Source organism: Mercenaria mercenaria, chromosome 6, assembly GCF_021730395.1.
Source record: "Mercenaria mercenaria strain notata chromosome 6, MADL_Memer_1, whole genome shotgun sequence".
NCBI lineage: Eukaryota > Metazoa > Mollusca > Bivalvia > Venerida > Veneridae > Mercenaria > Mercenaria mercenaria.
This window is the reverse complement of record NC_069366.1, coordinates 4794636-4814580: the sequence shown is the minus strand read 5'-3', so window position 1 is coordinate 4814580 and position 19945 is coordinate 4794636. Positions and strand designations below refer to the sequence as shown.

General features: G+C 38.3%; 1 protein-coding gene across 1 annotated transcript in view; it reads right to left on the bottom strand.

The window, feature by feature from the left end:
* The window catches only part of LOC123549763 (alpha-1-macroglobulin-like), a 644650-nt gene that overhangs the window by 56890 nt on the left and 567815 nt on the right, over nt 1-19945 (bottom strand). The window contains exons 28-31 of the mRNA XM_053546604.1: nt 17262-17424; nt 10681-10857; nt 5650-5761; nt 1419-1593 (exon numbers count right to left, since the gene is read on the bottom strand). Of these exons, the coding sequence (XP_053402579.1) occupies nt 1419-1593; nt 5650-5761; nt 10681-10857; nt 17262-17424 (627 nt within the window). The remainder of the gene's footprint in view (nt 1-1418; nt 1594-5649; nt 5762-10680; nt 10858-17261; nt 17425-19945) is intronic.

Sequence of the window (19945 nt, the reverse complement as noted above, 5' to 3'; positions counted from 1 at the left end):
ACTTGCTAGAGATCCACCAGGCAATGCTACATACCAAATATCAAAGGCCTAGGCCTTGAACTTTATTTTCTTTTCCTATATAAGTCTACGTTAAACTTGGTACCCCCCAGGGCAGGGCCTCTTTTCACCCTACACAAATAATTTGAACAATTTTGGTAGAGAAACACTAGGAAAGGCAACATACTTAATATCAAAGGCTAGGCCTTGCAGTTTCAGGCAAGAAGATTTTTAAAGTTTTTTTCCTATATAAGTCTATGTAAAACTTGAGACCCCCGGGGCAGGGCCTCTTTTTATCCCAGGGGCATAATTTGAACAGTTTTGGTAGAGGACCACAAGGCAATGCTACATACAAAATATCAAAGGACTAGGTCTTGTGGTTTTAAACTAGAAGACTTTTAAAGTCTTACTATATAGGTCTATGTAAAACTTGTGACCCCAGGGGTGGGGCCTCTTCACCACAGGGGCATAATTTGAACAACCTTGATAGAGGACCATAAGATGATGTCACATGCCAAAATATCAAGGCTCTATGCCTTGCGGTTTTGGACAAGAAGATGTTTAAAGGTTTTTCTTTTGGTTGCCATGGTAACCAGAGTTCTGCATGGAATTAAATTCTTTGAAAAATTTTGAAAGGGGACCACCCAAGGATCATTCCTATTAAGTTTGGTGTAATTCTGCCAAGTGGTTTTCTAGAAGATTTTTTTAGAAAATGTTGACGGACGGACAACGCATGACACATGATGGACTACGGACATTGAGCGGTCACAAAAGCTCACCATGAGCCTTTGGCTCAGGTGAGCTAAAAACAAGGGACATACATGTAACTATGGTAAAAATTAATTATCGGAACATGCTAGGCTTGGCACTTATAACTTCTTTAAGGTTTGGTGGAAATCTGCCAAATGGTGAAAGAGAACTATACAACAGAAGTATAACTCTACTGAAAATCCTCTATACGGCAAGTCAATGAAATGCACAACTAGACTTGGCAATGATCATTTTTGTGAAGTTTGCTGTAATTCTTCCTGGTGGTATTGGAGAAGCTGCATGGCCAAGGTAAAATACAAGAAATCAAGGGCCATAACTAAACTGAAAATCACTGAACCGAAACATGCTTACAATAAGCACAATGAAGCTTGATACTGATCGCTCTTGTAAGGTTCCGTGGAAATCTGCCAAAAGATATGACATACTAAAAACCATAACTCTGCTTAAAATCACCAAACAGGAAAGTGCTGTCAATATGCAAAACTAGGCCTGGCAATGATCACTCTTTGTAAGTTTGATGTAAATCTGCCTAGCGGTTTCGGAGGAGCTGCATGGACAAACTTTGTGACAGACAGACATATGGACAGACAGATGTCTCCCCCAATATGTGATGGAGACATAACTATGTTATAATAAGTTTTATATCATACCTGCATTTCGGTATGGATAAGTTCTCCTTCTTCAACAAAATACTGGTAATCACAGTCCTTGTATGTTACATTGTTCTTGATGTAATCAAATGATTTCTTCAGATTTTCTGGTGATACATAGGTAACTTCATCCGTATACAGTAGTGAGAAAGTCATTAATACATAGGCTGTTAACCTGTAAACAAAACAAACATTATCTCTTATTAATACATAGGCTGTTAACCTGTAAACAAAACAAACATTTTCTCTTATTAATACATAGGCTGTTAACCTGTAAACAAAACAAACATTTTCTCTTATTTCATTAATATATAGCATAGGCTGTTAACCTGTAAACAAAAACAAACAAGGCTGTTAACCTGTAAACAAAACAAACATTATCTCTACGTGAAATACTTTTGGAGCTAGGCGCGACACAACATTCTCGGAAGGACGGACGGACAGACGGATGGACGGACAAGGGCAAATCTATATGCCCCCCCCCCCCAAAGTGGGGGCATAAAAAAGCCAAACCAAAACACGTGTTGACCCTTGATTGCTCACCTGAATTTTACAGCTAAAACATGTTTTTTTTGGGCTTAGTGTTCTTGCTCAACACCTCTCACTGCTATCTCTTGAAAGAATCTTGAGCAGACTTAAACATTTGTGTTTCCAACTTTTGAACTTCAATCTTAATCTGGCAGAGAGGTATCTCAATGGAATAAACATTTATTTCAAATTTCTCCTTGCAAGGTTTTTATGATATGAGGTGTACACAGAAAGTCACTGATGGAAGACCAGAAGGAACATTTTTGTTGGTTTAACATCACACAGACACAATTATAGGTCGTATGGCGTTCCAGCTTTTGATGGTGGATGAAGATTTCCATGTGCCCCTCTGTGCATTATCTAATCACATGCAGGCATCTGGGTAAAACCAACGACCTTCCAGTAACCAGCTGGATGGGCAGAAGGAACTTGGCCACTGACCAGCAATGAAAGACTCTTACCAAAATGGACATTTGTCTGATCTGCTGCTATAAAAACATTTTTTTATTAAGATTGGTACACATATAGATGGTATAAGTACAGAGAATATGTATATCCTTTTATTTTGTTGCTATGGCAAAAATGCAGTTACTCTAGTCAAACATTATGTCTCCCAAAACATTTAATCTTGCTACCAACCACTCCTGTTAAGTTTCATTGAATTCCAACCAGAAGCATAGATATACTAAATGTGAACAGACTAATGGACAGACAGATGGCAAAGCAAAACAGAAAGTCTCATATGCAATAGGAAGACATAATAACTAAAAACTAAGCTCTGCATATATAATATTAACAAAATATTGCTTATTTCAGCTTTGATTTTACCATATTACATTCATATTGAAGAGACATGAATGTTTGTTTTGCCCATTGTTTCATTATGCATAGTGGCTAGTTATTCCATTACCATTCAGGGGAAGAAAATTATATGGACAGATAAAAATTCTGCACAACAATGAATAGACACAAGAGGAGTGTAATGTTATGTACATGGAAACATATGTCACTATCTGATGTAAGGGTAAGCACCTGTATGACCTATTTTATCCTTACACAATCTTGACCTTGGACCAACAAGGCTAAAACTGCGTTCTGCACATTGTCTCATTTATGGAAATAAGAGCTCGTGTAAAAAGTTTTTTTTTGTTGTTGCTGTTTTTTGTTGTTTTTTTTTGGTTAATCGCCATTTTCAAAAGTATTTCAGATGTGTTAAGGCCGGCAGTAAAGTGTTCCAGTGCTAACATGTTTCCTGCAAGTAAATGTCAACTCCTCCATATGAATCAAAGGAGCAGGACAAATGATTTCAGACACAATTGCTTTAAAAAAATTGCCAATGACACTATAATCCTTGCTTGGTGATCAACTCACAGCCCCTTGATCCACAGATCAACACTCTCCCTATTGAGCCAAGTGGACGGGCAGGAATATCTTGATATGTGTCCATAGGACACAGGTGCCCCCCCCTCCCATTCCTGTCACTGTACATGGTTTTAAGACTCAAGGTTTAATGTTTTTTAAGATGTTTGCAACACAAACTTTTAAGAACTTATGTGTATTTGTGTATTTTTCATTTAGCGAAGGGCCATAACTCTGCCCTAGCTGAGTAAAATCCCAAAAAGAACACCCGTACAAAAGTTCATAAGCTATAAAACAATTCTCTAATGTTTTAAGACTCCAGGTCAAGTACATTTTAACATACATGCAGCACAAACTTATATTTTTTGACTAAATCAAAGGCCATAACTCTGGTTTTGCAAAAAAAAAAAACACAAAAAAAACTTAGGTGCACAAATTCACATGCTTGATTAATAATATCTGTCATGTGTTTAAGATTCAGATAGAAATTTTCGTCCTGAGGGCACCTGCGCATTCGGCCATAGTGAGGCTAGCCAAATTACGGCCCATGCGCAGATGGTAAGGGACGGATATTTTTTATCTGATTTGTAATCACATGATTGATAGTTTTTCGTGCATATCGTATACATATAAGCTTTTTATTCTGACCATTTTTTTACATACCGTATTTTACAAAAAAATAAAATAAATAAAGCAAACAGAAATGCACTCTTTCTTGTAGTAGAGTATGTACACAAAGCGCAGAAAATTAACGTCCGTAAGCAGAAGTGACGGCATGATGCACAATAACAAAGCTCTCCTTTAGCTTTACCGTTTGTAGCGTAATTGTATGTTCTTACCATTAAATAATGTATTTTGAATCGAGAAATATACTACAAGGAACAGAGAGAAACTATCAAGGTACATGATTTTTTTTCGTATGTTACATATCCAATGCTTGAAATGCTAGCTGTCATTAACAGCACGAGAGTCATCTTGCATGGGGGGTGCCAGATGGGTTTAGCTAGCCTGGGAAGCCGTTGATAATATTTGTGCTTTGTCAGAAGAAATCATACCTAATATTTATGCATTAACGGTCCCACTTAATTTGCGCTAATTAGTGTTAATTGGCATTCATTGAGTTTCTGATATTATCAACGCCTGGGGAAACCTGAAGGAGTTTCCGTGTCACTACTGATTATCGATTTTCTATAATTAGCCTAATTAACATGTGATCGTATTTGCTCTTGTTTGAAATGAAAACGAGGCAATGCTGCCGAAAATTCAGCAATCTTCGTACATCACTAGGTCTGCACTTACATAACATCTTGATAGCAACGACGCAAATTTAAGTTTATACTGATATATTTAAAAGTTGTTACAACTTGCTGAAAAAAGCTATGGGAGGTACAAACTGGTATTTCTCTATGGCCCGGAAATGCTCGGAAACCTTCGGAGGTACATGATTCCGATCTGTCTTTTCTGTGAGAATTCTGTTTCCATTTTTAGCCATGGATTATTGCTTTCAGAAGTTATCGTTCTTTATCAAACACCCGCATATTTCGGGTGAAAGATAGGTGGCGCTGTGGTCGGTAAACAGGTTTCCCCAGGCTGTCAATTTGCAGGTAGTAAAAATGTTAGAAATTGTCAGACTGGATTCCCAGGCTAGGGTTTTGCCGGCATGGCTAAAATCACCGGAAACACCAGTTCGGTGTGCAAGAAAATATTCCTACATGATTTCATGACTCTAGAATTTTTTTAAGATATATGCAACACAAGCACTTTATGTGTATTTTTGCAAGGACCATAGCTCAAATCTTTTACTTTTTGAGATATGTGCAACAACTTTTATGCCTTTTTATGCCAATTTTTTTACTAAGTTAAGGGCCATAACTCTGATCTGACTGAGTGATATCTCTAACAAAACCCTAGATGCACAACTTCACTTGCTAAATAATATTCCAGTAATGTTTTATAATACCGGGTTAAATACTTTTTGAGATACATGTGGCACAAATTTTGGTCTTTTTTATGCCTACTTTTGCCTAAGTGAAGGGCCATTACTCTGGTCTGTGTGAGATCAAAATTAAAACCCCTGTTGCACTGCTTTCCATGCTGGATAACAATCCCGTGAGGTTAGATGACTCTGGGTCAAATACTTTTTGGGATATGAATGACACAAATTCGAAAAGACGAAAGGATGGACGGACAAACGGATGGACAAGGGCAACTCTAAGTGCCCCCTCAAAATATTTGTGGGGCACAAAAAAGTACAAAAGGGACATATTTTATGAACAGACAGACAAGTTGGCAGTTCGGACAAAACAAAACGTCTTCCCACTATTGGTTGTGACAAAATTCATACCATGTGGAGCCTCTTTTTCTGCCTTGTGTACCGCAAATACACACATTGTCATGGTCCCCAAAAGCACTGTATGAACCGTCCCGATGTAAATAGTTGAACTCCTTTCTCACCCCTGTATGAAAGTAAAATATAGTAATTATAAACACGTCATAAAACAAGAGCTGTCATAGGACAGCAACGCTTGACTATTCAACAGCCTTGTCAAATGAATGAATATAAAAGTCGAAAAAGGGGCATAATTTTTTAACAAGAGGACCATGATGGTCCTGAATCGCTCACCTGTCCCCACATGAGCTGAGTATGACGTCGTTTTTTCTATTATTTGGCACAGTGACCTAGTTTTTGAGCTCATGTGACCTAATTCTGAACTTGACCTAGATATCATCAAGATAAAAATTCTGACCAATTTTCATGAAGATCCATTGAAAAATATGGCCACTAGAGAGGTCACAAGGTTTTTCTATTATTTGACATAATGACCTAGTTTTTGAAGGCATGTGACCCAGTTTTGTACTTGACCTAGATGTCATCAAGGTGAACATTCTCACCAATTTTCATGAAGATCTCATGAAAAATATGGCCTCCAGAAAGGTCACAAGGTTTTTCTATTTTTAGACCTACTGACCTAGTTTTTGACCGCACGTGACCAAGTTTCAAACCTGACCTAGATATCATCAAAGTGAACACTCTCACCAATTTTCATGAAGATCCATTGAAAAATATGGCCTCTAGAGAGGTCAAAAGGTTTTACTATGTTTAGACCTAGTGACCTAGTTTTTGACTGCAGTTGATCCGGTTTCAAGCTTGACCTAGATATCATCAAGATGAACATTCAGACCAACTTTCATACAGATCCCATGACAAATATGGCCTCTAGAGTGGTCACAAGGTTTTTCTATTATTTGACCTACTGACCTAGTTTTTGACCGCACATGACCCAGTTTTAAATCTGATCTAGATATCATCAAGATGAACATTCTGACCAATTTACATGCAGATCCCATGAAAAATATGACCTCTAGAGAGGTCACAAGGTTTTTGTATTATTTGACCTAATGACCTAGTTTTAGACCGCACGTGACCCAGTTTCAAACTTGACCTAGATATTATCAAGGTGAACATTCTGACCAATTTTCATGAAGATCCATTGACAAATATGGCCTCCAGAGAGGTCATAAGGATTTTCTATTTTTAGACCTACTGACCTAGTTTTCGACTGCAGTTGATACAGTTTCAAACTAGACCTAGATATCATCAAGATAAAAATTCTGACCAATTTTCATGCAGATCCCGTGAAAAATATGGCCTCTACAGAGGTCACAAGGTTTTTCTATTACTTGACCTACTGACCTAGTTTTTGACCGCAGTTGACCCAGTTTCAAATTTGACCTAGATATCACCAAGAAGAACATTCTGACCAATTTTCATGCAGATCTCATGAAAAATATGACCTCTAGAGAGGTCACAAGGATTTTCTATTATTTGACCTACTGACCTAGTTTTTGACCGCAGTTGACCCAGTTTCGAACTTGACCTAGATATCATCAAGATGAACATTCTGACTAATCTTCATGAAGATCCCATAAAAAATACGGCCTCTACAGAGGTCACAAGGTTTTTCTATTATTTGACATAATGACCTAGTTTTTGACCGCACGTGACCCAGTTTCAAACTTGACCTAGATATCATCAAGATGAACATTCTGACCAATTTTCATGAAGATCCATTGAAAAATATTGCCTCTAGAGAGGTCATAAGGTTTTTCTATTTTTAGACCTACTGACCTAGTTTTTGACCGCACGTGACCCAGTTTCAAACTTGACCTAGATATCATCAAGATGAATATTCTGACCAATTTTCATGAAGATCCATTGAAAAATATGGCCTCTAGAGAGGTCACAAGGTTTTTCTATTTTTAGACCTACTGACCTAGTTTTTGACCGCACATGACCCAGTTTCGAACAGACCTAGATACAATCAAGGTGAACATTCTGACCAATTTTCATGAAGATCTCATGAAAAATATGGCCTCTAGAGAGGTCACAAGGTTTTTCTATTTTTAGACCTACTGACCTAGTTTTTGACCGCACGTGACGCAGTTTCGAACTTGACCTAGATATCATCAAGATGAACATTTTGACCAATTTTCATAAAGATCCCATGAAAACTGTGTCCTCTAGAGTGGTCACAAGCAAAAGTTTATGCACGCACGGACGGACGGACGCACGGGCGGACGACGGACGCTGCGCGATCACAAAAGCTCACCTTGTCACTTTGTGACAGGTGAGCTAAAAATGCAACATAGAGTTATGAGTTCTGTCCAATGTGAGTCAGTTTATGATAATGAATAAGTGAGTTAAGTTTCAATCTATTCACGTAAGTGGTTACTGATATACCAGCTTACATACAAAAACTTAACCATAATCAGGACGCCAATGCACTGGTGAGTCCAGTAGCTCTACCTTTCATATTTAAAAAAATAAATGTTTTTGCCCTATAAATTTGCAGATAATTTTCATCACTGACAAAGGGGGCTGATACAGACTATGACTAGGTATCCATTATTATGACATGGCTAAATATCTATCAATCTGTTCCATATGACTGAGCCGCACCATGAGAAAACCATCATAGTGCATTTGCGACCAGCATGGATCCAGACCAGCCTGCGCATCTGCACAGTCTGGTCAGAATCCATACTTTTCGCTTTCAAACCCTATTGCAATTAGAGAAACCGTTAGTGAACAGTATGGAGACCTGACCAGACTGCGTGGATGCGCAGGCTGGTCTGGATCCATGCTGGTCGCAAATGCACTATGTTGGTTTTCTCATGGCACAGCTCAATTGTAAAGATTTCATCCTGCAGAGCTGTTTACTGTTAACTACATTTGTCATGGGAGAATAGAGAATAACAGATTTACAGGAAGACCTGTAATTAAGTCACTTTAAGGTAGTTCTGCACGTTTGATAAACTGGAAGTGATGGCATAACATGATTTATCTGGAAAACATATACTAAAGCCTGGATTAAGCATACGGAAATGAATATCATTTTATGAATCAATGACAACTTGGGAGTAAATTCATTAAAAATGACACTATTACTAATGTCAAAAGGAGAGGATAACTGTAAGATAATATAGCTTTCTGTCCAATTCCTGAAATGTTGTATTGTAAATATTTCATGCTTTTCGGAATAAAAATATGTTTAAACAAATGTCAAAATATGATATTAAAACATAATTTATGACACATTAAATAATTCAAAGTAATGTTCTAAACATTTGCGTGAAATATTCGGTTTACTTTAATCATGGACAAATATCTCAAAAAATAAGCACACAGACCTATAAATTTTATTTCACAATATTATAGGCCATATGTTTATTTAAAACTGTGAGAAGTTTCATCAAAATCTACATTGCAGAAAAATTTCTATTCGCGAAAATGTTATGAAAGTTATGATTTTCCCATAGATTTAACTCCCTTTATGAACAGGAGCTCATAGAATATGAAATGCCCCCCCCCTTGATGCATTCATTAATTGCACAAGGAAGAGAAATTATTTTGGTCACTGTACACAAAAGTTCTATTGTTCTGGGTCAATGTGACCTTGAGCTTTGACCTATTGACCTCAAAATCAATAGGGGTCACCTGCTGGTCATAATTAACTTCCTAATCAACTTTCACTATCCTAGGCCAAAGCATTTTCGAATTATTGTCTGGAAATGGTTTTAACTGTTCTGGGTCACTGTGACCTTGACCTCTGGTCTCAAAATCAATAGGGGTCATCTGCTGGTCATGACCAATCTCCCTATCAATTTTCATGATCCTAGGCCCAAGTGTTCTTAAGTTATCATCTGGAAACCGTTTAACTGTTCCGGGTCACTGTGACCTTGACCTTTGACCTACTGACCTCAAAACCAATAGGGGTCATCTGCTGATCATGATCAACTTCCCTATCAACTTTCATGATCCCAGGCCAAAGCATTCTTAAGTTATCATCAAGAAACGGTTTAACTGTTCCGGGTCACTGTGACCTTGACCTTTGAACTACTGACCTCAAAATCAATAGGGTTCATCTGCTGATCATGATCAACTTCCCTATCAAATTTCATGATCCCAGGCCAAAGCATTCTCAAGTTATCGTCAAGAAACGGTTTAACTGTTCCGGGTCACTGTGACCTTGACCTTTGAACTACTGACCTCAAAATCTATAGGGGTCATCTGATGGTCATGATAAACCTCCCTATCATCTTTTGTGATCCTAGGCCCAATTGTTCTTAAGTTATCATCCAGAAATCATTTAACTGTTCCGGGTCACTGAGATCTTGACCTTTTACTTACTGACCTCAAAATCAATAGGGGTCATCTGCTGCTTATAACTAACATCCCTATCAACTTTCATGATCCTAGGCCCAAGTATTCTTGAGTTATCATTCGGAAACCGTTCAACTGTTTCGGGTAACTGTGACCTTGACCATTGACCTACTGATCTCAAAATCAACAGTGGTCATCTGCTGGTGATGACTAACATCCCTATCAACTTGATGATCCTAGGCCTAAGCATTCTTGAGTTATCATCCGGAAACCATTTATCTGTTTTGGGTCACTGTGACTTAGACCTCTGATCTATTGATCTCAAAATCAATAGGGGTCATCTGTTGATTATAATCAACTTTTATGATCCTAAGCCCAAGCGTTCTTGAGTTTTCGAATTGGTCTACATACCGACAGCCCGACAGACATCTACAAAACAATATACCCCTCCTTCTTCGAAGTGGGGGCATAAAAATTGCGTGAGGTCTAAATTTTATTAAATCAGTCTAGCAAACAAATGACCCTATCCTTTTTATTTGCTGAATTTTCTAGTTATATTCTGAAGTTTTGAAAAATCAGAGTTTAATCAAACTCTACTGTAGAAAAACATTTTGTTCCAAACGTGCAGAACTACATTAAGCTCCTTAATGTAAAATTTTGAAAGATTTAAGCAAAAGGCCAAAAAGACTTTATAGCTCCCAGTCAGCTCACCTGCCCCGCATACTTTTCCAAGTAAAGCTTTGGTCTTTGCGTCTAATCTACCAATTTTATTCAGGTAACGTCCCACAAACACAGACGGTGTCAGTGATTTGATGTTTTGTTCTCCACATCCAAATGGCATCTTAATCTTTGTCACAATATTTGAAATAAATACTCCCATCATATCCCCTGAAGAGGAAAGAAAATGAAAAATAAAATTCCCCATCATATCCCCCGAGAAAAAAATAACATAGAATTGTCCCTTCATCTCAAATGAAAAATCAGGAACTACACAATAAATACTGGAAGAAATGAAAATGACAAATAAGTGCTCCCATTATATCCCAAGAATAATTGACTTATAGGAGACAAATTAAAAAGGTGCAGTGGCTGTGAAATAATGTTCCCATCATATCTCCTGATCTGAAGGACCATGGTGAGCTAAAAATAAACAAGAGCACCACCTTGCGGGTGCTGACACTCATCTGATTTTTTTTGTATAATAGAAAAATTGTCCTACCCATGATTTTCTAAGTCCAAAAAGGGTCATAATTCTTGCAAAAAGCAGGATGGAATTATGTTCCTTGACATACCGAGTCAGCTTATGATGGTGAACAACTGTTGCAAGTTTCAAAGCAATAGCTTTGATAGTTTAGGAGAAAAGTTAACATAAATCTTAACCAATAAATCTGATATTTTCGAAGTCCAAAAGGGGCCATAATTCTTACAAAAAGCAGGACAGAATAATGTTTCTTGCTGTACATGGTCAGCTTATGATGGTGAACAACTGTTGCAAGTTTTAAAGAAATAGCTTTGATAGTTTAGGAGGAAAGCAGACCTAAACATAAAACTTAACCAATAAATCTGATATTTTCTAAGTCCAAAAGGGGCCATAATTCTTGCAAAAAGCATGACAGAGTAATGTTTTCTGCTGTACATGGTAAGCTTATGATGGTAAACAAGTGTTGCAAGTTTTAAAGCAATAGCTTTGATAGTTTATGAGAAAAGCTGACCTAACTTAACCAAGAAATCTGATTTTCTAAGTCCAAAAGGGGCAATAATTCTTGAAAAAAGCAGGATGGAGTTATGTTTCTTGATGTACAGGGTCAGCTTATGATGGTGAACAAGTGTTGCAAGTTTCAAAGCAATAGCTTAGATAGTTTAGGAGAAAAGTTGACCTAAACATAGAACTTAACCAAGAAATCTGATATTTTCTAAGTCCAAAAGGGGCATTAATTCTTGCAAAGAGCTGGATGGAGTTATGTTTCTTGCTGTACAGGGTCAACTATTGATGGTGAACAAGTGTTGCAAGTTTCAAAGCAATATCTTTGATAGTTTAGGAGAAAAGCTGACCTAAACATAAAACTTAACCAGCTGACGCCGATCAAGTGATGACAATAACTCATTTTTTTTCAAAAAATCAGATGAGCTAAAAAGAAAAGTATCTAATGGCAAAATAGATATTCACCTTATAAAAAAATGTAGCATTAATAAGGGGCCACCTCCAACACACAGGGACAACCTATATAATAAATAAACAGCTTCAGGTCCACCTCAGACACACAGAGACAACCTATATAACAAGGCAGTCTGAAAGACAGCTAAATCCCCCGCCACTGCTATGGATAGTGAAAGGGTAAACCTTTGATTTTAGCTGTAACCTTGACCTTGAACTGACATGGCTGACTCATGAATTCTGCACAACGTCTTGATGAGGTGATCATTTGACCAAAGTTTCATGAAAATCCTTCAAGGGGTTTAGGAGATACAGAGCTGAAACCTTTGACCTTCAGTTGTGACCTTGACCTTGAGTTGACATGGCTGACTCATGAGTTCTTGATGAGGTGATCATTTGACCCAAGTTTGATGAAAATCCTTCAAGGGGTTTAGGAGATACAGAGTGGACACAAAATGGAGGGCTCAAACCTGTGACCTTGACCTTGAGCTGGCATGGTTGACTCATAATTTCTGCACATCGTTTTGATGAGGTAATCATTTTACCCAAGTTCTATAAAATTCCTTCAAGGGGTTTAGGAGATATAGAGCGGACACGAAATGGAAGGCTCAAACCTTTGACCCTAAGTTGTGACCTTGACCTTGAGCCGGCATGACTGACTCATGGGTTCTGCACATCGTCTAGATGAGGTGATTATTTGACCCAAGTTTGATAAAATTCCTTCAAGGGGTTTAGGAGATATAGAGCGGACACAAAATGGAAGGCTCAAACCTTTGACCTTGAGTTGTGACCTTGACCTTGAGCCAACAAGGCTGACCCATGGGTTCTGCACATCGTCTTGATGAGGTGATCATTTGACCCAAGTTTCATAAAAATCCTTCAAGGAGTTTAGAAGATACAGAGCGGACACAAAATGAAAGGCTCAAAACCTTTGACCCTAAGTTGTGACCTTGACCTTGAGCCAGCATGGCTGACTCATGGGTTCTGCACATCATCTTGATGAGGTGATCATTTGACCCAAGTTTTATAAAATTCCTTCAAGGGGTTTATGAGATATAGAGCGGACACAAAATGGCAGGCTCAAACCTTTGACCTTGAGTTGTGACCTTGACCTTGAACCGACAAGGCTGACTCATGGGTTCTGCACATCGTCTTGATGAGGTGATCATTTGACCCAAGTTTCATGAAAATCCTTCAATGGGTTTAGGAGATATGGACCGGACACGATTTTGTTACGGACGGAAGGACGGACAGACGGAAGGATGGAAAGACGGACGGAAGGACAGACGGACGCAGACCATTCCTATAATCCCTCCGACACGGCGGGGGATTAATAAATAAACAGCTACAGGTCCACCTAAGACACATAGGGATGACCTATATGATGAATAAACAGCTTCAGGTCCATCTCAGACACACAGGGATGACCTATATAATAAATAAACAGCTACAGGTCCACCTCAGACACACAGGGACAACCTATATAAATAAACAGCTTCAGATCCAACTTAGACACACAGAAACTAGAGCTATCACTAAAGGTGATGAATGTACCCCCCGCATGCACTGACACAGTACATTGCAATTTGACGCACACAAGATTGCATAATTATGTGGACTGTATGTATACAGTATAGTAACAAAAAACAAAGTCCCAGAACTATGCAGAATATTTATCTAAAAGAATGTAACATGCAGCATGCACAACTAGGGTTGGTACTGATCACTTGTGTGAAGTTTCATTAAATTGTGTGTAAGGGTTTGGTAGATTAGGCACGCACAAGATTGCATATGTAGACTGTATGTACATAGTATGTTAACAAGAAACAAAGTCCCATAACTCTGCAATTTTTGTCGCTGAAAGAACCTAACATGCCCCATGCACAACTACTGTTGTTACTGATCACTTGTGTGAAGTTTCATTAAATTGTGTCAAGGGGATGAGGAGAGATGGTGCGCACAAGATTGTGTCTATGTATATAGTATAGTAACAAAAAAACAAAGTCCCATAACTCTGCAAATTTTTTTTCTGAAAGAACCTAACATGCCCCATGCACAACTACTGTTGTTACTGATCACTTGTGTGAAGTTTCATTAAACTGTGTCAAGGGGATGAGGAGAGATGGTGCGCACAAGATTGTGTCTATGTATATAGTATAGTAACAAAAAAACAAAGTCCCATAACTCTGCAAATTTTTTTTCTGAAAGAACCTAACGTGCCCCATGCACAACTACTGTTGGTACTGATCACTTGTGTGAAGTTTCATTAAATTGTGTCAAGGGGATGAGGAGAGATGGTGCGCACAAGATTGTGTCTATGTATATAGTATAGTAACAAAAAAACAAAGTCCCATAACTCTGCAAATTTTTTTTCTAAAAGAACCTAACGTGCCCCATGCACAACTACTGTTGGTACTGATCACTTGTGTGAAGTTTCATTAAATTCTGTCAAGGGGATAAGGAGAGATGGTGCACACAACATTGCGTCTACGGACAGACGGCCAGACGGACAGACAACCTGAAACCAGTATACCCCCCCTTACAACTTTGTTGTCGGGGGGTACAATGACCTATATAATAAATAAACAAGAGGACCATGATGGTCCTGAATCGCTCACCTGTCCCCACATGAACTGAGTATGAGGTCGTTTTTTCTATTATTTGACATAGTGACCTAGTTTTAGAGCTCATGTGACCTAGTTCTGAACTTGACCTAGATATCATCGAGATAAAAATTCTGACCAATTTTTATGAAGATCCATTGAAAAATATAGCCTCTAGAGAGGTCACAAGGTTTTGCTATTATTTTACATAATGACCTAGTTTTTAAAGGCATGTGACCCAGTTTTGTACTTGACCTAGATATCATCAAGATGAACATTCTCACCAATTTTCATATAGATCTCATGAAAAATATGGCCTTCAGAGAGGTCACAAGGTTTTTCTATTTTTAGACCTACTGACCTAGTTTTTGACCGCAAGTGACCCAGTTTCGAACTTGACCTAGATATTATCAAGGGGAACATTCTCGCCAATTTTCATGAAGATCCATTGAAAAATATGGCCTCTAGAGAGGTCAAAAGGTTTTTCTATGTTTAGATCTAGTGACCTAGTTTTTGATCGCAGTTGACCCGGTTTCAAACTTGACCTAGATATTATCAAGATGAACATTCAGATCAACTTTCATACAGATCCCACGAAAAATATGGCCTCTAGAGTGGTCACAAGGTTTTTCTATTATTTGACCTACTGACCTAGTTTTTAATCGCATGTGACCCAGTTTCAAACCTGACCTAGATATCATCAAGATGAACATTCTGACCAATTTTCATGCAGATCCCATGAAAAATATGACCTCTAGAGAGGTCACAAGGATTTTCTATTATTTGACCTACTGACCTAGTTTTTGACCGCAGTTGACCCAGTTTCGAACTTGACCTAGATATCATCAAGATGAACATTCTGATCAATTTTCATGCAGATCCTGTGAAAAATACGGCCTCTACAGAGGTCACAAGGCTTTTCTATTATTTGACCTACTGACCTAGTTTTGGATCGGATGTGACCGCGTTTTGAACTTGACCTAGATATCATCAAGATGAACATTCTGACCAATTTTCATGCAGATCCCATGAAAAATATGACCTCTAGAGAGGTCACAAGGATTTTCTATTATTTGACCTACTGACCTAGTTTTTGACCGCAGTTGACTCTGTTTCAAACCTGACCTAGATATCATCAAGGTGAACATTCTCACCAATTTTCATGAAGATCCATTGAAAAATATGGCCTCTAGAGAGGACACAAGGTTTTTCTATTTTTAGATCTATTGACCTAGTTTTTGACCGCACATGACCCAGTTTCAAACTTGACCTAGATATTATCAAGATGAACATTCTGACCAATTTACAAGCATATCCTATGAAAAATATGACCTCTAGAGAGGTCACAAGGTTTATCTATTATTTGACCTACTGACCTAGTTTTGGACCGGACGTAACCCAGTTTCAAACTTGACCTAGATATCATCAAGATGAACATTCTGACCAATTTTCATGCAGATCCCATGAAAAATATGACCTCTAGAGAGGTCACAAGGATTTTCTATTATTTGACCTACTGACCTAGTTTTTGACTGCAGTTGACCCAGTTTCGAACTTGACCTAGATATCATCAAGATGAACATTCTGACCAATTTACAAGCATATCCTATGAAAAATATGACCTCTAGAGAGGTCACAAGGTTTATCTATTATTTGACCTACTGACCTAGTTTTGGACCGGACGTAACCGAGTTTCAAACTTGACCTAGATATCATCAAGATGAACATTCTGACCAATTTTCATGCAGATCCCATGAAAAGTATGACCTCTAGAGAGGTCACAAGGATTTTCTATTATTTGACCTACTGACCTAGTTTTTGACCGCAGTTGACCCAGTTTCGAACTTGACCTAGATATCATCAAGATGAACATTCTGATCAATTTTCATGCAGTTCCCATGAAAAATATGACCTCTACAGAGGTCACAAGGCTTTTCTATTATTTGACCTACTGACCTAGTTTTGGACCGGATGTGATTCAGTTTTGAACTTGACCTAGATATCATTAAGATGAACATTCTGACCAATTTTCATGCAGATCCCATGAAAAATATGACCTCTAGAGAGGTCACAAGGATTTTCTATTATTTGACCTACTGACCTAGTTTTTGACCGCAGTTGACCCAGTTTCGAACTTGACCTAGATATCATCAAGGTGAACATTCTCACCAATTTTCATAAAGATCCATTGAAAAATATGGCCTCTAGAGAGGTCACAAGGTTTTTCTATTTTTAGACCTACTGACCTAGTTTTTGACCGCACGTGACCCAGTTTCGAACTTGATCTAGATATCATCAAGGTGAACATTCTGACCAACTTTCATAAAGATCCCATGAAAAATGTGACCTCTAGAGTGGCCACAAGCAAAAGTTTACGCACGCACGGACGGACGGACGACGGACGCTGCGTGATCACAAAAGCTCACCTTGTCACTATGTGACAGGTGAGCTAAAAACTACAGGTCTACATGTTACAAGCCGAACCTCCACCCCCCCTCCCCTCTCACCCCAAAAAAACACCGCCTAATTCTTACCTGTCACAAAAAGGTACATTCTCAAGGAGCCTGGCACATAACCTTCTGTGCGAAAGAACTTGGTCATATTGAAAAACTCTTCAGTAGTGGTCATTTGCATGTTGTTCTGCTTACTCATCGCTACAACTACATTATCATCTTCACGAATCTCGCGTCCCTCAGGCTGAAATACATATCGATCATAATGGTAAAACGTGTTAAATTCATCATGAATTCTTTATTTGCCTTACTTCATTTATGCAAAAAATAATAAAAAGAACAACGCCTTGTGGATGCAGACGCTCATCTGATTTTTTTGTCTCTGTATAATATTAAGTCCAAAAGGGGCCATAATTCTTGCAAAAAGCAGGATGAAGTTGTGTTGTTTTTTTTGTATAGAGTCAGATTTTAATGGTGAACAGGTGTTGCAAGTTTTAAAGCAATTATAGCTTTGATAGTTTAGGAGAAAAGCTGACCTAAACACAAAATAACCAAGAAATCTGATTTTCTAAGTCCAAAAGAGGCCATAATTCTTGCAAAAAGCAATGCAGAATTACGATACTTGCTGTGCAGAGTCAGCTTTTAATGGAAAATAATTTCTCCAAGTTTTAAAGCAATAGCTTTGACTGTTAAGGAGAAAAGTTTACCTAAACGCGAAACTTAACCAGGCAACTCTGATCAAGTGATGACAATAATTATTACTCATCATTTTTTTTTATTATTTTTTTTTTTAAAAATCAGATGAGCTAAAAATAATAACTAGAAGATGCTTTTCTAAAAAAGAGCATGTCTCCCCCAATGCATAGTCATATATGCAAGAAGTCAATAGGGGACAAGAGCGAAAGTCAAAGAGACACTTGTGGTTGGCTGCAACAGGGATCAACAACTTGGCAATCATCCCACTAAGTTTCAACATTCTGAGCCTAGTGGTTCCCAAGTTATGAATTGGATACGGTTTTCCATGTTCGGGTTCCTGTGACCATGACCGTGATCAAGTGACCCCAAAATCAATAGGGGTCATCTACTCTGCATGTCCAATCATCCTATGAAGTTTCAACTTTCTGAGTCAAGTTGTTTTCAAGTCACTGACCGGAAATGGTTTTCCAAGTTCAGGCCCCTGTGACCTTGACCTTTGACAAATTGACCCCAAACATAATAGGGGTCATCTCCTCTGCATGATCAATCATCCTATGAAGCTTTAACATTCTGGGTCAGGTTGTTCTCAAGTTTCTGACTGGAAATTGTTTTCCATGTTCAGGCCCCTGTGACCTTGACATTTGATCAAATGACCCCAAAATCAATAGGGGTCATCTAGTCTGCATGTCCAATCATCCTATTAAGTTTTAACATTCTGGGTGAAGTGTTTCTCAACTTACTGGCCTGAAATGACTTTCCATGTTCAGGCCCCTGTGACCTTGACCTTTAACAAAGTGATCCTAAAACTGATAGGGGTCATCTCCTCTGCATAACCAATCATCCTATGAAGTTTCAACATTCTGGGTCAGGTTGCTCTCAAGTTACTGACCGGAAACGTTTTTCCATGTTCAGGCCCCTGTGACCTTGACCTTTAACAAAGTGACCCCCCAAAAAATAGAGGTCAACTACTCTGCATGTCCAATCATCCTATGAAGTTTCAACATTCTGGGTCAAGTGGTTCTCAAGTTATTGATCGGAAATGGTTTTTCATGTCCAGGCCCCTGTGACCTTGACCTTTAAACGAGTTGCCCCAAAATCAATAGCGGTCATCTCCTCTGCATGACCAATCATCCTATGAAGTTTCAACATTCTGGGTAAAGTGGTTCTCAAATTACTGACCGGAAATGTTTTTCCTTGTTCAGGACCCTGTGACCTTGACCTTTAATGCAGTGATCCCAAAAACAATAGGGGTCGTCTACTCCATAAGCCCTGCCACCCTATGAAGTTTGAAGGTTCTAGGTAAAGTGGTTCTCCAGTTATTGATCAGAAATGAATTGTGATGTACGTACGTGGGGGAGACATAATAATGTTCTGAAAAAAAGTTAACAAAATTGCTTTGGGATATACTAGGAATACATTGGTATGAACTTATTAAAGTTTTTACAGAAACCTTGAAATATGCTTCATGTGATATTTTCCATTTTACATTTTGCTGGTGAAATATTATCAAACTAAAAGGGCAACTGTGGCCTAAACTTGCACATCTTGGATCCTTCTAAAAAATCTGAGGAAAAGTCCTGATAGGGATGTTTCTGATTGGTTTAGTGATTGTCCATCAAGAAGTTTCAGTGAAGAAATTTCAAAGTTTTTTTTTCTCTGTTCTTAGCCATAATGCAGTCCAAGGGTAGTCAAGCAGAACCTTTAAAAAGACTTGATAAAGGCCAATGCATGGCTGCCTCTAACCAGATTTGGTGGATATCTATCAAGCAACTGCTGAAAATGGATTGTTTAAAGGATTTTCTTTTTCTTATTTGATTTCTGGTAATTAAGCGAACCAAACTGAATAAACTCAAGAGAAGTCCAGGGATGCTCTGACCAAATTGTTTGTACAGTGGTTGGTTCATTTGGATCTGGGTACAATAAAGATGTTGACAATGGACGCTTGTTGAATACCGAAGCCAGAGCATCCAACAATATCCTTTCTGGTACTGTAACATAATAAAAATATAAGCTTCCGATGGTCCTTTCATGCTTGTGTGTGTGTTCGGGATTAACGTCTTTTTCAACAA